Source organism: Eurosta solidaginis, chromosome 3 (genome assembly GCF_040869045.1).
Source record: "Eurosta solidaginis isolate ZX-2024a chromosome 3, ASM4086904v1, whole genome shotgun sequence".
Lineage (NCBI taxonomy): Eukaryota > Metazoa > Arthropoda > Insecta > Diptera > Tephritidae > Eurosta > Eurosta solidaginis.
This window is the reverse complement of record NC_090321.1, coordinates 154,306,307-154,323,822: the sequence shown is the minus strand read 5'-3', so window position 1 is coordinate 154,323,822 and position 17,516 is coordinate 154,306,307. Positions and strand designations below refer to the sequence as shown.

Genomic DNA, 17,516 nt, shown 5'->3' with positions numbered 1-17,516 from the left:
GTGACTCGGATATATGTCCATGCACATCAATGTAAAATTCAAATTTTATACAATTTACAATTTGGGATAAGAAAAAAGCAAATTTTAGACTACCCTGACTCGTTTGTTAATTTTCTATCTATCATAAAAAGCTTTTCACTTTAAATACACATTTTTAATAATATGGTGAACTTTTTGCTGCATGCTGTAACGTGGTAGGTCGCTCCAACGTTAGGGCAAATGGCTAGGTGAATAGACAAATCCAATTGGACGCAGCTTCCCGAGATGCAAATAAAAGGATTTATAGGTGATGAGATTGCAATATCAAAATATGATGAGATGCAATTACGCCTTATTCGATGAAAATGTTGTATGGTGGCATTTGTGTAAAAATGGTGTTGAATTTGTAAAAATTGTTGATACACTTAACAAGTTGATATTGAAGTTGCGAAAAAAATTGTTGCATTTAAAAACAAGGATGTTGAAGTTGAAAAAAATGTGATTCCCTGGCGCTTGGAACAGGCTTCACTGGCCACCTTCGGTTCCCTTTACGAGAAGAAAATCTCAATTAGCGCCAATTACATTTTTTTTAATTAAGGCTCCCCAAGCCGATTTGGCGTTCACGCGCCTTATGTCACACATACGTTAATATTATTTGCCCACATACCTACACGCAATATAAAATGAGTGTATTCACAAAAATGTAGTATTTTGATCAAAAAAAAATCAAAAAGATAGTAATTTTTAGAATTTGGGATTACGCAAAAAACCCAATGATTAAGTGGGAATCTTCACCCAGGAAAATCGGTGCCTGCGGATTTATTGAAGAGGCTGGTGACCGAAGTCCAAATTGAGGTCGCGTGGGCCCCCAAACGGCGCGAAAGTCTATATGATAAAAAAAATTCTTTAGCATTTAAGGACTCACCTGATAATTAAATATTCCACATCTCTATGCCGCAAGGAAATCCTGTCCTGGTGGTTGGGTTTTGTGTCGCCCTTCTCTTTTAGAATTTTCGATCGACGCCGTGCTTTTACATGAAGGCAGTTAGCCTTATATTAAAAATTACAAATTCTTGAAATTATACGGCACTACTCTGATCCTTTCTGGATCCTCGCGCACAGGGAATTTCTTTAAAAAAAAACTTGATCACAAACAAAAGTTAAATATATTTTCTTTTATTCGCAAAGCGGCGCGCGCACTGTAGCCCGATATGATGCTATATGTTACTTTACTTTTGTTCTCCTCCAGATCCTACCCCTTTTATACTAGCCAAACCGCTGAAAAGAACCGTTTCCTTATGTCGTTTCCCACGGTCTTTCTTTTGTCTATCGCAATCATGACCACCCTATATCTATCCCTGTCCTTATTCTCACCATATCATGCCTGCCCATCTGGCAATCTTCCACATAAAGCTTTTTTCACCATTGTGAACTTACGTGAGTTCACAATTGTGTTTTTGGGACATTTTCATTTGACGTTTCTCGTGTTTACATTTTTGGTAAACACGATTTCTATAAATTTTATTATGAATAAAATGTAGTTGAGGGATCGACTGCTCCCGAAAAAAATATGGAGAGAGGTTTCACAGGACGCGTATTAATCTCGAGACCAATTCTCCGAAGGCGGAAAATAAAAATTGTATCTCTATCCGGAGATATTTGCCGTAGAAGTTGGTGATTTTCATGTGATTGTTGTTAAGTACCCAACAAGAAAACTGTGAACATAAGTGTTTTGCGTGGATATAGTTTTGGTCTCCAAACCGGTGTTGGACCCACCCAGGGTACTGTTTTATAAGCGCGGCCGGAGGCTACCAACGCAGAAAGTTGTTCTGCGCAAACGTGCTGTGGATACCACCCCCGGTTTAGGAGGGACGCGCTGGTAACTTTTCGGTTTTTTGTTCATATATTTTGAACGAGCAAAAAATTTATTTTAATATTGCTGTTATAACAGCGTACTCCACCTCAACATGTGAGGCTCTCTACATCAAAGCGGGCCAAGGTCTGAATGAAGCCCAACGCGGGGACGACCCACGACCTGACACTGTCTCCTGCTTCGCGAGCTATGCCGGGCATTTGTGTATGTACTGCATATTGGACCTCTCCGGACGACTTGACCCTCATCGCCGGAGATAGATTTACGGGAAGTATTATTATGTATAAAATTCATATATAAGCGAGTTACTTTATGGATATTTTGTTTATCTTTCTTTCAGGTTGGCAGACATCATCGATCGGTTGTTGCTCTCCGGACGACTTGACCCTCGTCGCCGGAGAAATACTGAGTGAATGAAGGAGGACTATTGTTTGAGGTCCTTGGCATGCCACGCCCCTAAGCTTCTTCCCGACAACGTTTCCAACAGGTACATGTTTTTACCTAGCGCTCGCGTTACTCTGCACTTAACAAACTTTTTGCAAAACTTCGCGTTTATATTTTTATTAAAGTCGCTTAATACGAAGTTGCGCTTATATATTTCTTGTCCGGGTACAAAGCGCACTTCACGGATTCTTTTGTTGTACCGAGCCGCGTTTGTTTCATAGGTTTCGTGTAAATTTTCTTTAATTTTCTCTCTCATTAATCTTATTCTGTCGCTGTCGTTCAGCAACAGTAATTCGTTGTCGTTAAGGGAACTTAGTTTCCGAGCCAGCTTATAGTCTGCGCCGCTGGTGAACATGTTCATGCCGAATAAGGCGAAATATGGCGACACACCCGTTGCAGAGTGTACGGCGCTGCGCAACGCGCACTCAATCTCTGGCAGATATAGGTCCCAATCCCTCTGGTCTGTTTTTAAATATGAAAGGATAGCAGCCAAGACCGATTGGTTGACCCGCTCAGCGGCATTTGATTGTGGCGAGTAAAACGCGGTTTTCAAGTGTTTAATGCAATACGATACGATCATTTTGGCAAAGTGTTTGGAGGTAAACTGCTGCCCATTATCTGAGTGTATTATTTCCGGCACACCAAACTTATGAAAGATTTCCTTGGTGAGGAACTTCACAACATTGGTGGCCGTAGCCTCGCGCATTGACTTTAAAAATGTGAACTTGGAAAAATGATCCACAACTACAAAGATATAGGCGTTGCCTCGTTTGGACCTAGGGTATTTGCCTAAAAAGTCTATATAAATTTTCTGAAATGGTCGTTCGGTAACTACCTCCGATCCTATACCAGGTTTCAAAATAGCGTTACTGGGCTTGCTTTCCTTACAAACCTGACAGTCACGGACGTAGTTTCGGACCTGTACAACCATATTTGGCCAATAGTATAAGGGTCGCAAGCGATGCAAAGTTTTTGCCATACCGCCGTGCGCAGCAGTTTCGCAACAGTGCGCATTCTCTATTAAGGTCGATTTCAATGCTGCCGGCACCCACAACTTCCATTCGTTTTCCTCCAGTTCTACATCTTTTGCAATCATTTTTTTTGAAAACAAACCCGTCTTCTGCTTTCAGGTCCGGCAGCCGCTTAGCATTTTTTTCTATCGTGCCTATCAGATCTAAATATTCCTCCGACTCAAACTCTACCGTATCCATTCCCGCTATCGATGATTGAGCTAGCTCCTCGATGCACCGTGACAGTGTATCTGCAACCACATTTTCAGAGCCCTTCCGGTGCTCTATTTCAAAATTAAATGCTTGAAGGTGCAAAGACCATCTCGCCAATCTACCACTCAGATCTTTTAGCCCCATGAGCCACTTAAGACTGGCGTGATCTGTCACCACTGTGAAGGGCATCAGCTCAATATATGGGCGAAACTTTTGCACCGCCATCACAGCCGCGAGGCATTCCTTCTCGGTAGTGCTATATTTGCGTTGGCAATCGTTTAGTTTCTGAGAGAAATAAGCAATAGGGTTTTCGGAATCATCGTGATTTTTTTGAAATAACACCGCTCCTATGCCATAATCAGAAGCGTCACATTGAACCCAAAAACGTTTAGTAAAATCCGGGTGCTTTAGGACAGGCGCAGAGGTAAGCGCCCTTTTCAATTTATTGAACGCCTCGACTGCTTGAGGTGTCATCTCGAATTTGTTCGTCTTCTTAATGGCATCGGTCAACGGGGCCGCTATCGCCGCAAAATCTTTAATGAACCGTCTGTACCAACCGGCTGTTCCTAGGAAGCTCCGGACTTGCTTCATGGTTTTCGGTACCGGGATGTTCACGATCGCTTTTACCTTTTCGGGATCGGTCTTTAACATGCCCCCGCCCACAATATATCCTAGATACGGCAACTCCTTGAAACAAAACTTTGACTTTTTTAATCCTGCTTCTCTAAGACACATGGCAACTTCTTGCAACGTATGCTGATGCGAGTCGAAATCGGGAGCGATTATAAGTAAATCGTCCAAGTATATAAAGACATTTGCCTTCAATCTCTGTGGTATGACTCGGTCCATCAATCGGCATAACCGTTGCGCCGCATTGCATAGTCCGAAAGGCATGACCACGAACTGATATAAGGGACGCCCCGGGACTGTGAAAGCGGTGTATGGTTTACACTTGTCTTCTAGTTCTATCTGCCAAAAGGCGAACTTAAGATCCACGCTACTAATAAAATTGGTATCATCTATGCGACTAATTATGCCTTCTATATTCTGCAGCGGATAAGCGTCTTTAATGGTCAAATCATTTAATATTCGGGCATCTAAACAAAACCTATTTTTACCGGGTTTACGTACTATAGTGGTCCGATTACTCCATGGGCTCTCACTTTCTTCAATTACCCCCAATTCTAACATTTTGTCAATTTCTGTGTAAACTATAGATTGCATTGCAGGTGAAAGTGGGTAATGGCGATCTTTCACAGGAACTGCATCTTCCACGAGTTTAATGGAATGTTTTTCCAGCGGAGTACGACCTAAACCCTCTTTTTCAAACGTCTTGAAACTTTCGACGACCTTATTTAAGCGCTGTTGTTGTTCTGCCGTGAGGTCATGAAACACACGCCGTTCATTCCTGTCTTCCGCCGTCACCATCTGTTGCTCTAACTTTGATAAATCGATTTCATTTACATCTATGACATTTGGGGCCAATTGGAAAACGCGCCAGAAGTCTATCCCGAGATAAATGTTTTGTTCAAGGTATGGACATAAGTAAAACGTTATTTTATTTTCTAAATCTTTGTATTTTACAGGTATAGTCAGCTTTCCTAATACCGTATGTGCGCCACCACCTGCAGTTGTAACCTTTGAAATAAAACGTTCAATAGGTACCCCTAACTCCTCGACTAACTCACGGCATCCTCTACCTAATAGACTAACTGATGCACCTGTGTCCAGTAGCCCTCGTTTTTGGACACCGTTTATTTCGATGCCCGCGTACGCCCGTGGGTCATCTCGGCCTGTCCTTTCAACAGTGTCAACAACTGCTCGACGTAGCATCTTCCGGTTCCGAAATCGATCCCTTGCCTTCATTATCTTACGTGACACCCTACGACGACCTAGTAACACGCAGTCTGCAAAGATTATTTCGCGGGCTTCTTTGTACCTCCTCATACGTTCTTCAAGGGACAGTCTAGCCGGGTTATTTGTTTTGTTATTAATAGTATAATTTGTTGGTTTTGGTTTTATCCGTAATATCTGCTGATCGCCTCCTCTCACGAGGTCTTCCTCTAATGTGTTTGTCGACGCGTCTACTCTAGCGGGAATTGTGTGGAGCACGATACCCCCGCTGTCATCGCGTTCCGTTTCGCGTTTCCCGATAGGTTACATATTGGACACTTCGGCGTGATGACGTCCGCCTTCCCACACTTAAAGCAAAATATGCGCCTCTGAAGCGACATGCAATCGGTGAATGCATGTCCTTCGGCACCGCAATTCCAACAAACTATGTTTTTACGACTTGCTTGGTCACGAGATGATGGGTGTTTGGTAACGCGCTGATAACGGAGCTCCTCCACGGAGACTTGACCCTCATCTCCGGGGGACTCCTGCTCTTCCGGCGACGTATCACCTATTTCGTTCACTTGGTATGAACGAGGCACGAATCCACCTTGAGGAACTCGATCCCTACGAGGAAAACACCTTTCAACTTCCTTACACTCCATACGGAGTTGCTCTATGGAGTACACTGCAATGGGGTATACTAATTTGGCCAACGATTCCCGCAGGTTCCCTTTGACAAGCCGAACCATTTCGTATTCGGGTATGGGGTTCCTTAGACGCGAACGCAGTATGCCGACAGCGTGAAAAAAGTCATCAATCGTCTCTCCGGGTTTTTGTTTGCGTTCAGTGATCTCTCTCATTAGATCGAAATCCGTGAGCTGCGATCCGAACTGCCGTTGTAACGCGAATTGCAAGCTTGGCCAGTCTAAGTTGCGATTCGTTCGGATGTACAACCAGCACCATTCGTGTGCCTCTCCACTCAGCAGCCGATGAAAGTCTCTAATGATATCAGCCCACGAACACCCATACTGCTCTTTCAAATACTCAACCCTAAATACAAAGTCCTCTATGGTCATGGAATCGCGGTGACCCTGATAACATTTCAGTTCGGTAGGTACCAGCCCTGTCTTGAGGTTCGGGTAGTGTTCTCTGTGAGGAGGAACGATGGTTTGCCGCTGCAGGGCCCAGGATTGGACGCTGATTTGTTTGACTGTTGAACGCCGGTAGCGGACCTACCGCCAACCTAACAGGAATATTATTATGTGCATTAAGATTGTTGTTGACGTTTTCATTAACTCTTTCGTTTTCAGGTATCGAACGCCTCGACTCTGCTGACTCGCTGCTAATGTTATGCCTCCTTTTTTTGTACTGTATTCGTGGCCTATTTGTTTGACTGCCAGCTCCCACTTCGACACTGGCACTGCGTACAGTTTCAAACATCGCCTGCATGCCGGCGCGCATTTCACTTAAAAGGGCTTGTTGAGTTTCCGCCATCATACTTTTTATTATTGGTGTAACTTCCTCGCGTATGTTTGGTGTTTTAGGCCTATTGGCCGTAACATTAGTTGCGAAATTGTGAAACTGAGGGGGCGCGGGAAGGTTAAAGAAGGTGGCCGGATGAGTACCGATTGGGTAACCTGGGCTTGACCATATTGTTTGGGCATTGTCCCCGTACTAGTTGTCACTGCTTGTATCATACCTTGCGGTGCGCACTGCCCACTACCGCCTACATTTTCATCCCCTTTGTTTTTCGTACCTACGAACCTATCTGAAAGATCGATGAATGCGGGATCACCCTCATTCATTTGCTTATTTGCGTCTTCTGCTGGCATGTTGGCTATCTTTGTCCTTGCTCGTGTATTATGGGCCGGTGGCGAGTGATTCATACAAATGATTCAAAAAAAAATTTGGACTTAAAAAAAATCTTTGTATTCCAGGCACCAAAACGACACACTGTAAATGTATATATGTATGTATATAAAAATCTTTATATAACCCTAAAAGGGAAAACTATAGTATAAAACCCGACATGTGTGTTAAATCCTATGAGGCTTGCGTGTCTGCAGACACGCCTTCACGTACTAGCGCCTTAAAAAAAAAATCAAAAGAAAATTTAAATCAATATAAAATATATGTATATGCGGGTTAAACCCTATGCGAAATGATATGTAACAACGGATTAAACGAAAAACACAAAAAAATTGTTGGTAATGAAACAATTGTAAAGACCATGTATATAAGTCGAGATGACTGCGTATGTATGTATGTATATTATATCCTATAAAATTTTAATCTCGGATAGCCCACACCACCGTATCAGCGCCAATAGTAGTAAAAAAAATCCAATTATTTCAGTAATAAAATAGAGGAAAAAAAATTTGGATGTAATCAAAAAAAAGAAAATAAATACGATCTAATGACAGTAGATGCACGTTAAATTCTCTCTGAATTGACTATTCGCATATACGCACCCATCTATTAACACTCCATGTAATAAAAAAAATAAAACGTGTATTAATAAAAAAAAAAGATTTGTATATATAAAAAAACTATAAAATAGGATATCTGCATATGTGTTTGTTCGATCCTATAGGTGCTGAATTTTACGACAAAAAATATCTATATATTGGTATTAAAAATATTGATGTAAAACAAAAAATCAAATAGCTACGTAATCTCAAAAAGGAGAATATACGACAAAACAAAATATGCGCTTCATACAAAATCAACCAAAAAAATGTATACAAAATATATATATATATATATCGATTAAGAAAAAATGTTTGTATTGATGAAGAGGTATGAATATGGTACATATATCTGTAGGTTAAATCCTATGCTAAATGAATGTTCATAAACTTGTAATGACGTATTAACGTAACACGTACACCAAAAAACTCAAACCTTTGTAAAAACTGACTCCAAAAAACCAATACCAAAATTAAGATAAAAACTCTCCGATATAAATAAATGTATAAAAAAAATTTAATAATTTAAAATATTATGAGTTGGCGGGTGTTCGGATGGCCTGACTACATGAGGAGGCTTAGGGTTCTGGAGCATAGTTGTTCGTTCCTGTGTGGGTTTAAATAAGCGAAACAATTCAAAAAAAATATATTTTATGCTACACAACCCCTACCATTCGCGATGTAGTTGTGGTTGCTCCTAACTAATGGTGCAATTAAACTTTGTAACAAGTCACCTAACTAGCCTAGATACCCGCTTACACCATAACCTTTTTTCAAATGAACGTTTGTTTGTTTTTTTTTTTTTTTTTGAAAGCTTAAATACATTTGTAAGTGCAAGACGAATTGATAATTATATCTTTGTATTTCTACTAGATGTTACTGAAGAATATTTTATTTCTTGCGAGGGCGTCAATTCAAGCTTCATTTCATGCGCTCTGTTGAATTATAAAAAAAATTATTTCTCGGGCGCTATACGAAATATAGCGACCCCTTCATGTGTTTTAATTTGGGCGCCATTATAAATATATGTCACGTACACGTTGCTTTGGTTCCCGATGGTGGCCCTAGCTAGCTCAGTACATTTGGCAGGCCGTGGTTCTCAACCCGCCATCTTGGAACCGGACGCACACATATATTTATTTTCTTCCGTTCAACCTCTTCGGATTCACTTACCCACCGCACAACAGGAATCCCACCCAACCTTGGCCCGCTCGCATCGTGCAACCTACTCTGCGGTCACCCTAATGCCATGCTCCATACTCCTACTTACCTCCTCATCATTCCATCCTTACATCCCGCCACAAAAGAATTTAGCAAGCCATCTTACTTCTCTTTTCACTTTAAATACACATTTTTAATAAACATACTCTTAGACTGTATACACTAATGAAATAAAATCTTATACAACAAAAAATTTAACTTCGCTTAGCTTAAATTATTTTTTCTCCACTCAACTAATTTATATATCCATATGAACATCGAGTTTAACAGGTATACGTTTTTTTTCCTTTTACACAAAATTTATATTTACATAAACATATAAGAAAATAAAAACGAACGTATTAAAAACAGTATTTGCGAACTCATAACAGGCATATAATTATAATAAACCTAAAAAAATCAACATGGGCACATAAATTAAAAGAAAATTTCGTATAAAAGAAATCTATGACCCATATTCTTTTGGACTGTATTTCTGGGGCTTTCTGTCGCCAAAATCACCAAACTCTCATCTACTCCATTGGAGTTACAAAAAAAAGGTTTTACAACACACCCTAATGCCTGCCTAAAAGAGCTCCTTTACGTGGGGATTGGGGGGTTTATTGGTGCAGGGTTGATACCCTTTCTGCAACAAATAAAAAGTAAAACAGAAAAAAACAGCCTAATTAGTCGTTCTGGTATATTTTGTGACTGATAGACACCTTACAATTTTATAAAAATTTTGATCTATGTTGAACATTACGTTTGAGACTAAAACGGATAAGATTTATTGTGACTCGGATATATGTCCATGCACATCAATGTAAAATTCAAATTTTATACAATTTACAATTTGGGATAAGAAAAAAGCAAATTTTAGACTACCCTGACTCGTTTGTTAATTTTCTATCTATCATAAAAAGCTTTTCACTTTAAATACACATTTTTAATAATATGGTGAACTTTTTGCTGCATGCTGTAACGTGGTAGGTCGCTCCAACGTTAGGGCAAATGGCTAGGTGAATAGACAAATCCAATTGGACGCAGCTTCCCGAGATGCAAATAAAAGGATTTATAGGTGATGAGATTGCAATATCAAAATATGATGAGATGCAATTACGCCTTATTCGATGAAAATGTTGTATGGTGGCATTTGTGTAAAAATGGTGTTGAATTTGTAAAAATTGTTGATACACTTAACAAGTTGATATTGAAGTTGCGAAAAAAATTGTTGCATTTAAAAACAAGGATGTTGAAGTTGAAAAAAATGTGATTCCCTGGCGCTTGGAACAGGCTTCACTGGCCACCTTCGGTTCCCTTTACGAGAAGAAAATCTCAATTAGCGCCAATTACATTTTTTTTAATTAAGGCTCCCCAAGCCGATTTGGCGTTCACGCGCCTTATGTCACACATATGTTAATATTATTTGCCTACATACCTACACGCAATATAAAATGAGTGTATCCACAAAAATGTAGTATTTTAATCAAAAAAAAAATCAAAAAGATAGTAATTTTTAGAATTTGGGATTACGCAAAAAAACCAATGATTAAGTGGGAATCTTCACCCGGGAAAATCCGTGCCTGTGGATTTATTGAAGAGGCTTGTGACCGAAGTCCAAATTGAGGTCGCGTGAACCCCCAAACGGCGCGAAAGTCTATATGATAAAAAAAATTCTTTAGCATTTAAGGACTCACCTGATAATTAAATATTCCACATCTCTATGCCGCAAGGAAATCCTGTCCTGGTGGTTGGGTTTTGTGTCGTCCTTCTCTTTTAGAATTTTCGATGGACGCCGCGCTTTTACATGAAGGCGTTAGCCTTATATTAAAAATTACAAATTCTTGAAATTATACGGCACTACTCTGATCCTTTCTGGATCCTCGCGCACAGGGAATTTCTTTAAAAAATAACTTGATCACAAACAAAAGTTAAATATATTTTCTTTTATTCGCAAAGCGGCGCGCGCACTGTAGCCCGATATGATGCTATATGTTACTATACTTTTGTTCTCCTCCAGATCCTACCCCTTTTATACTAGCCAAACCGCTGAAAAGAACCGTTTCCTTATGCCGTTTCCCACGGTCTTTCTTTTGTCTATCGCAATCATGACCACCCTATATCTATCCCTGTCCTTATTCTCACCATATCATGCCCGCCCATCTGGCAATCTTCCACATAAAGCTTTTTCCACCATTGTGAACTTACGTGAGTTCACAATTGTGTTTTTGGGACATTTTCATTTGACGTTTCTCGTGTTTACATTTTTGGTAAACACGATTTCTATAAATTTTATTATGAATAAAATGTAGTTGAGGGATCGACTGCTCCCGAAAAAAATATGGAAAGAGGTTTCACAGGACGCGTATTAATCTCGAGAACAATTCTCCGAAGGCGGAAAATAAAAATTGTATCTCTATCCGGAGATATTTGCCGTAGAAGTTGGTGATTTTCATGTGATTGTTGTTAAGTACCCAACAAGAAAACATGTGTTTTGCGTGGACATAGTTTTGGTCTCCAAACCGGTGTTGGACCCACCCAGGGTACTGTTTTATAAGCGCGGCCGGAGGCCACCAACGTAGAAAGGCGTTCTGCGCAAACGTGCTGTGGATACCACCCCCGGTTTAGGAGGGACTCGCTGGTAACTTTTCGGTTTTTTGTTCATATATTTTGAACGAGCAAAAAAATTTATTTTAATATTACTGTTTTAACAGCGTACTCCACCTCAACATGTGAGGCTCTCTACATCAAAGCGGGCCAAGGTCTGAATGAAGACCAACGCGGGGACGACCCATGACCTGACATAACATCAATCAATTATCCCTTGTTATAATGTTGTGTTCTCTATGAATGCAACAGCGAAGTATCTTCGGGTACCCCTGATTCTATTTATCTGAAATCTCCTTGAGTCCCTTGTGCCTTTGGCCTCTCAGAAAAGAGCTAATTGTGGAGCCCTATTTATAGAACAGTTTTCGGGTTAAATATATTAAAAACTTTAATCTATCCTTACTGATATTAGTTTCTTTCTCATTCTAGGTAATTTGATTTTGACGATGTGCGCATAGCAATATTCCAAATATTCCAGCTGTAGCTGAAGGAAGAACATAAATTTGCTCAAATTATAACAAAACTGCGACAACTATCCCCCCGCCATTTTAGTACCACAGATAAGGCGCTAACAAGCATACTATGGAAAGGGTCAAGACCAAAGGATCAATATCACCTGTAAATCGACTTTGATAGCACGAATTGGGGCTTCCGGTATTATCCCTACAGAACTCATATGGCTCTGCAAACTGATGTTGAACAACACCACCAGCGCAGGAAAAATTGGGCATCATCACTGAGCTTGAAAGTTTCAGAAAGGGCACAGCTATTAATAGACGATATTGTACTTAATTAGCTTGTACATATCAATATACACATATGTAAAGTTCACTAGAGTAATAAGGGAATAATTTATATTGTAAAAAAACATTGTATATATGAATTATTTATAATTAAATATTATCTGAACATAAAGGACGCATTTCATTCATGGAAAAAGCGATTTGACAGCAGGTAACCGATACGGGTAACCGATAGGCCAGTTACCCGTGTTGTTGTTGTTGCATATGTTTTGGTTAGCGATAACGAAAACATAACTGATGAAGTAACTTAAAAATGTAAATAACATCGAGCGAGAAGGAATGTCGAAAACACAATAGGTAAGAACGAGAAAGCGAGTCACACGTACACTATTTTGAGAGAGCGCATGCGTTACCTTTTTCAAGACAGCAATGTAAAAGTCATTAAGACGATAATTGGTGAAAAAGTTATTGGTGACGATTAAGTAATCGATTAGGTAACGGGTACCTGTCTTGTAGGGTTGAAAAAAAATACACCTAATCTAAACAAAGATATGTTGTTGCTGTAGAGATATGCCAACCCATGGTTCAACTATTTGGTTGGCTCATCTGTACAGCAACAAATTATGTCTGTTCAAATTGCCAAATCTGTGTATTGGTATTAGGCGAATGAAATGAAATGAAAACGTAAAGCATAGCTGTTTTTGTGAGTGGTAAGAAAATGTTGTTGTTGTTGTTGTAGCAATGCTCGCCCCACCTAATAGCCGCGACCGATCACAAATTGTCATCAATATCCTCTAACGGGAGTCCAAGGAAACTTGCCATTTCAACAGGGGTGGACCATAAAGAAAGGGGTGTTAGAGGCGTTGGTTCCACATTACAATTAAAGAGATGGTTGGTGTCATGTGGGGACACATTGCAAGCGGGACATACATTTTGTATGTCGGGGTTGATTCTGGATAGGTAAGACTTTAACCTGTTACAGTATCCAGAACGAAGTTGAGCAAGAGTGACACGCGTTCAGAAACCTGGCATCCGAACAGACATCTGATTGACGAACCAGCACCGCCTAGGGGCCTAAGGAGTCATCTCCGTAAGCATTTTGAGGAAATACGGCACCTGAGAACCCAGCCGTATGAAGCGAAAAAACACAAGCAGATCCTTGGTGAACTCCATAGACAGGCGTCGGACCTTTATGTCGGGAATTGCCCGGTGAATCCAGTACTTGAAGAAAAATATCCAGAACTCGCGGAAGAGGAACGCATACTCCCCAAGGAAACGCGTGTCACTCTTGCTCAAATTCGTTCTGGATACTGTAACAGGTTAAACTCTTACCTATCCAGAATCAACCCCGACGTACAAAATGTATGCTCCGCTTGCAATGTGTCCTCACATGACACCAACCATCTCTTTAATTGTAATGTGGAACCAACGCCTCTAACACCCCTATCATAATGGTCCGCCCCTGTTGAAACTGCAAGTTTCCTTGGACTCCCGTTAGAGGATATTGATGACAATTTGTGATCGGTCGCGGCTGTTAGGTGGGGCGAAGCACTGCTACAACAATAACAACAACCATGCAAAGATAAAAATAAAATCAGCTGATGAGATGAGCCAACCATATAATTGAGCCATGATGCCAACCCTATAGTTGAGCCATGGTACTGATTAAGACTGTTTTTTTAGTGACTTGAAGTCGTACGAAAGACAGTGTTTCGTGTTATCTTGGGTTCTTGGGCAGTCAACAGAAAACAAATTTCCTTTATGAGCGATCTCTTGAAATAAAACAAAACACATATATCACACACATTTGCCGTCTTTCAGTGAGTTTTACAGCTCCGGCTCACGCTCAATTCTCACGGGAATGCTCTGGATCATTGAGAGACTTCAGAAGCAGATGTCGTGAAATTTTCGCTCACGTGAAATGTTATAGGCAGATGTCGCAGCTGTCTTTCATTTAACTCATACGGCGAAAGGCTAAGCAGCGACATCTATTTTTGAAAAAGTAGGTATTTTAAGGGCCGCTTTGTCAACCTCATGTTTCAACTATATACAGGTTGGCTCATCTGTAAAGCAACAAAATATGTATGTTCAAATTGTCAAAATCTGTGTATTGGTGTTGGTGCGAATGGTATGGAATGGAAACATAAAACTTAGCTGTTTTTGTATGTGTAAGTAAAATGTTGCCAATGTATTGGTTTTATTTTGAGTTTGCCATCTCCTTTTGACAATCCCTTCGACCATGCAATGACATAAATAAAATCAGCTGATGAGATGAGCCAACCTGTACATAATTGAACCATGGTCAACCTAAAAAGAAGTAATTAACAAAATATCTGGCTCAAATCGTTGTTGTTGCATTTACATGCAAATTATTTATCTGGCTCAGGATTTTGCCACCGGACATAGATGAATGGATTTGCAACTCTTTGTTTCGAGAGAGCGCTGTCGAAATGCACATTTTTTATAACATTTATCAATGATGGCACTCCAAAGAAAAATGAATAGATCTGAAAATGGGGATTTTTGACATACATTTCGGCGATTATAGTTTCAATCATTTAATAAAATGATAGTCGTAAAATATTTATTTCCTTAAAGTTATTTTACAATAATACGACTAGCTAGAGTTAAATATAAACAAATCTAAGTAAAATTTACATTTCGATTAAATTGATTAGTCAAATATTGTAACGCATTTAACTCGCAGTGAAAACCATATATTCTTTTGAAATTTCAGTAAATCGGACCTATGATATAATAGTTAACATTATTTAATGGATAGGGCTTATCCTACATGTCTGGCGTTCCAGGTTCTGTGATCAAAATGGACTGGTTGCATCGGGAGTTCATATTTACAAAACCTATTTTTAGTGATAACTTTTGAATGGAAAATAATATTTACCCTCCGCCTTCGAACTAATAATACTTACACTAAAACAAGTATTTTAATCCTTTTTTCCATAATTTTGGAACACTATTCTACAGTTGTAGGTCAAACTAAAGTTTACCAAAATTTTTGGCACGTTTTTCGTTTTGGTTGGCACATTTTTTGTTCTGGCACCCGCTTCAGCTGGCGCGAGGGATTTAGCTGTGATTGTTGCCAGCAACAACTAGAAGATAAATCCCTCGTGAGAGCGAAAATATGAGAGCGTAAACAAAAGATTCGTATCAATCTAATCTATGACACACGCAATCTTTTTACCGAAAACCGAAAACTGCTAGAATTTATTTCAACATAATGGCGATTTCTTTTTAACAATTGGCCCTACCATTAGTGCACGTGTTTTCCTACGCACGGCTCAGAAAAAATTAATAAAAGGTGATTGTGACTAATAGTGTAGAATCCAGAAAGAAAAAAATCGAATATATATTTTACTGTATTCTCAGATGAATCCGGAGAAATTAAAAAAGTTGCAAGCGCATGTGCGTATTGGTGGAAAGGGTACTCCACGTCGTAAGAAGAAGATCGTACATTCTACTCCGGCGACCGATGATAAAAAATTACAATCGTCATTAAAAAAACTGTCGGTGAATACAATTCCGGGGATTGAGGAAGTTAATATAATAAAGAACGATGGTACTGTTATTCATTTTAATAACCCAAAGGCACAGGCTTCGCTTCCAACAAATACGTTCGCGATTACCGGACATGGGGAGAATAAATCAATTTCAGAAATGTTGCCTGGAATTCTGACGCAATTGGGGCCACAGGACATCACACAATTAAAAAAGATTGCAACTGAATTTGCAAATAAAGGTGCTGCTGCGTCGGGTATCTCCACTGGTGGTTTGGCGAGTGCACCAACAGCTGTCGCTGATGATGATGTGCCAGATTTAGTTCAGAACTTCGAAGAGGTTGCAATTGCGGGCGCATCAACTGCTATAAAAGGAATTGATATAACCAGCACAGCTGAAACTACACAAAAAACTGAAGAGGTCCCAGTGGCCTAAGTTGGATTTTATTGAGAGACTTTAGAATTAGTGGTGCCGTCAGACGCCAGCAACATGTATAGGTAATGTTGAAAAGCGTGGGGAATTATTTAGTCAAAATAACGATTAAACTCAATGTTCGTTATTCATGTCGGATCGGATGTGCGTCTCAATGTGGAGCTGAGTTTAAATATGGGCTATAAATAAATCAAATAGTACACAAAACACCCAGAGAAGAACTAAACTGTGAACCAATTAAATATTTAATGAAACTTGTTTCTATCATAAAATACACTTTTTGTTTTCTCACATTAAGCTATTATAACGCCTTACGTTTTGAAGCATATAAAGCGGACTTCAAGTAGGAATATAAAGCAGAAACCGTATATAATTCCATTTTATAATCATAGAAACACTCCAGTTGAAGCATTACCCATACAAGTAAAGTAGGCATCAATGGCAGAGTTAAACTGCATCAACAACGGCGCATGGTTAGGCCAAATAAAATATATTCTAATTTTAGTTGCAGCTTTTTTGAAAGACGGCTCACGGAAAATTATATCAAAAAGTTGTAACAAACTTTAGAACCTATTTTGTTTTGCCTATGGCAATGCACCATTATTTTTATATTATGTATCATCAACTTAATAGTTAACTACTGATTGGGCGACATATTTGGAATTGGGTTTATAAAATAAATTTCCCCTTAATGTACCGTTTTTATGCGTATGTATAAATACGGTATGTCCTCGTTATCTTAAGGTAACTTACAATTTCATCTTAAAATCATTTTTTCAGGATAAAGGCAATTTCTCATAACTTTTTTTACACTTATTTTGCTTTTACGTATAAAATGACCATGAATGAATTAAAACTTTGGAGCAAACCTATACCAAAACTACTGTTGATAAAAATATTTTTAGAAATCCACTAAAGGAAAATTAATAAACTTAAATAAAAATGAGTTAAAAGATAGCTGGTGTTGTTATTATGCAATTTATAAATAATAAGGCAAGCTATTTAAAATCAGGGCAGCATGTTAACGTTATGCCATTTTCACACAAAAAATTAATGGAATCACAATTTCGTTTAATGAAACAATAAACTTTCTTTTCACACAGGGCCATTTCCTTAATTAACGAACATCTGTTCAGGACCACGAATCAAAAACGGAATTATAAAAATACATTTCGTTTCGTTAAACAGCAAAGAA

At 39.2% G+C, this 17,516-nt stretch overlaps 1 protein-coding gene across 1 annotated transcript; it reads left to right on the top strand.

The window, feature by feature from the left end:
- Positions 1-15,533: 15,533 nt before the first annotated feature.
- On the top strand, positions 15,534-17,278 carry bic (bicaudal). The gene is made up of 2 exons (XM_067773332.1): positions 15,534-15,692; positions 15,761-17,278. The coding sequence occupies exon 2, from the start codon at positions 15,761-15,763 to the stop codon at positions 16,322-16,324; it is 564 nt and encodes a 187-aa protein (XP_067629433.1). The 5' UTR covers positions 15,534-15,692; the 3' UTR covers positions 16,325-17,278.
- The last annotated feature ends 238 nt before the right edge of the window (positions 17,279-17,516 follow it).

Excerpts from the sequence above, each read along its gene's own strand:
- bic (XM_067773332.1), top strand. The coding sequence starts at position 15,761 with ATGAATCCGGAGAAATTAAAAAAGTTGCAAGCGCATGTGCGTATTGGT.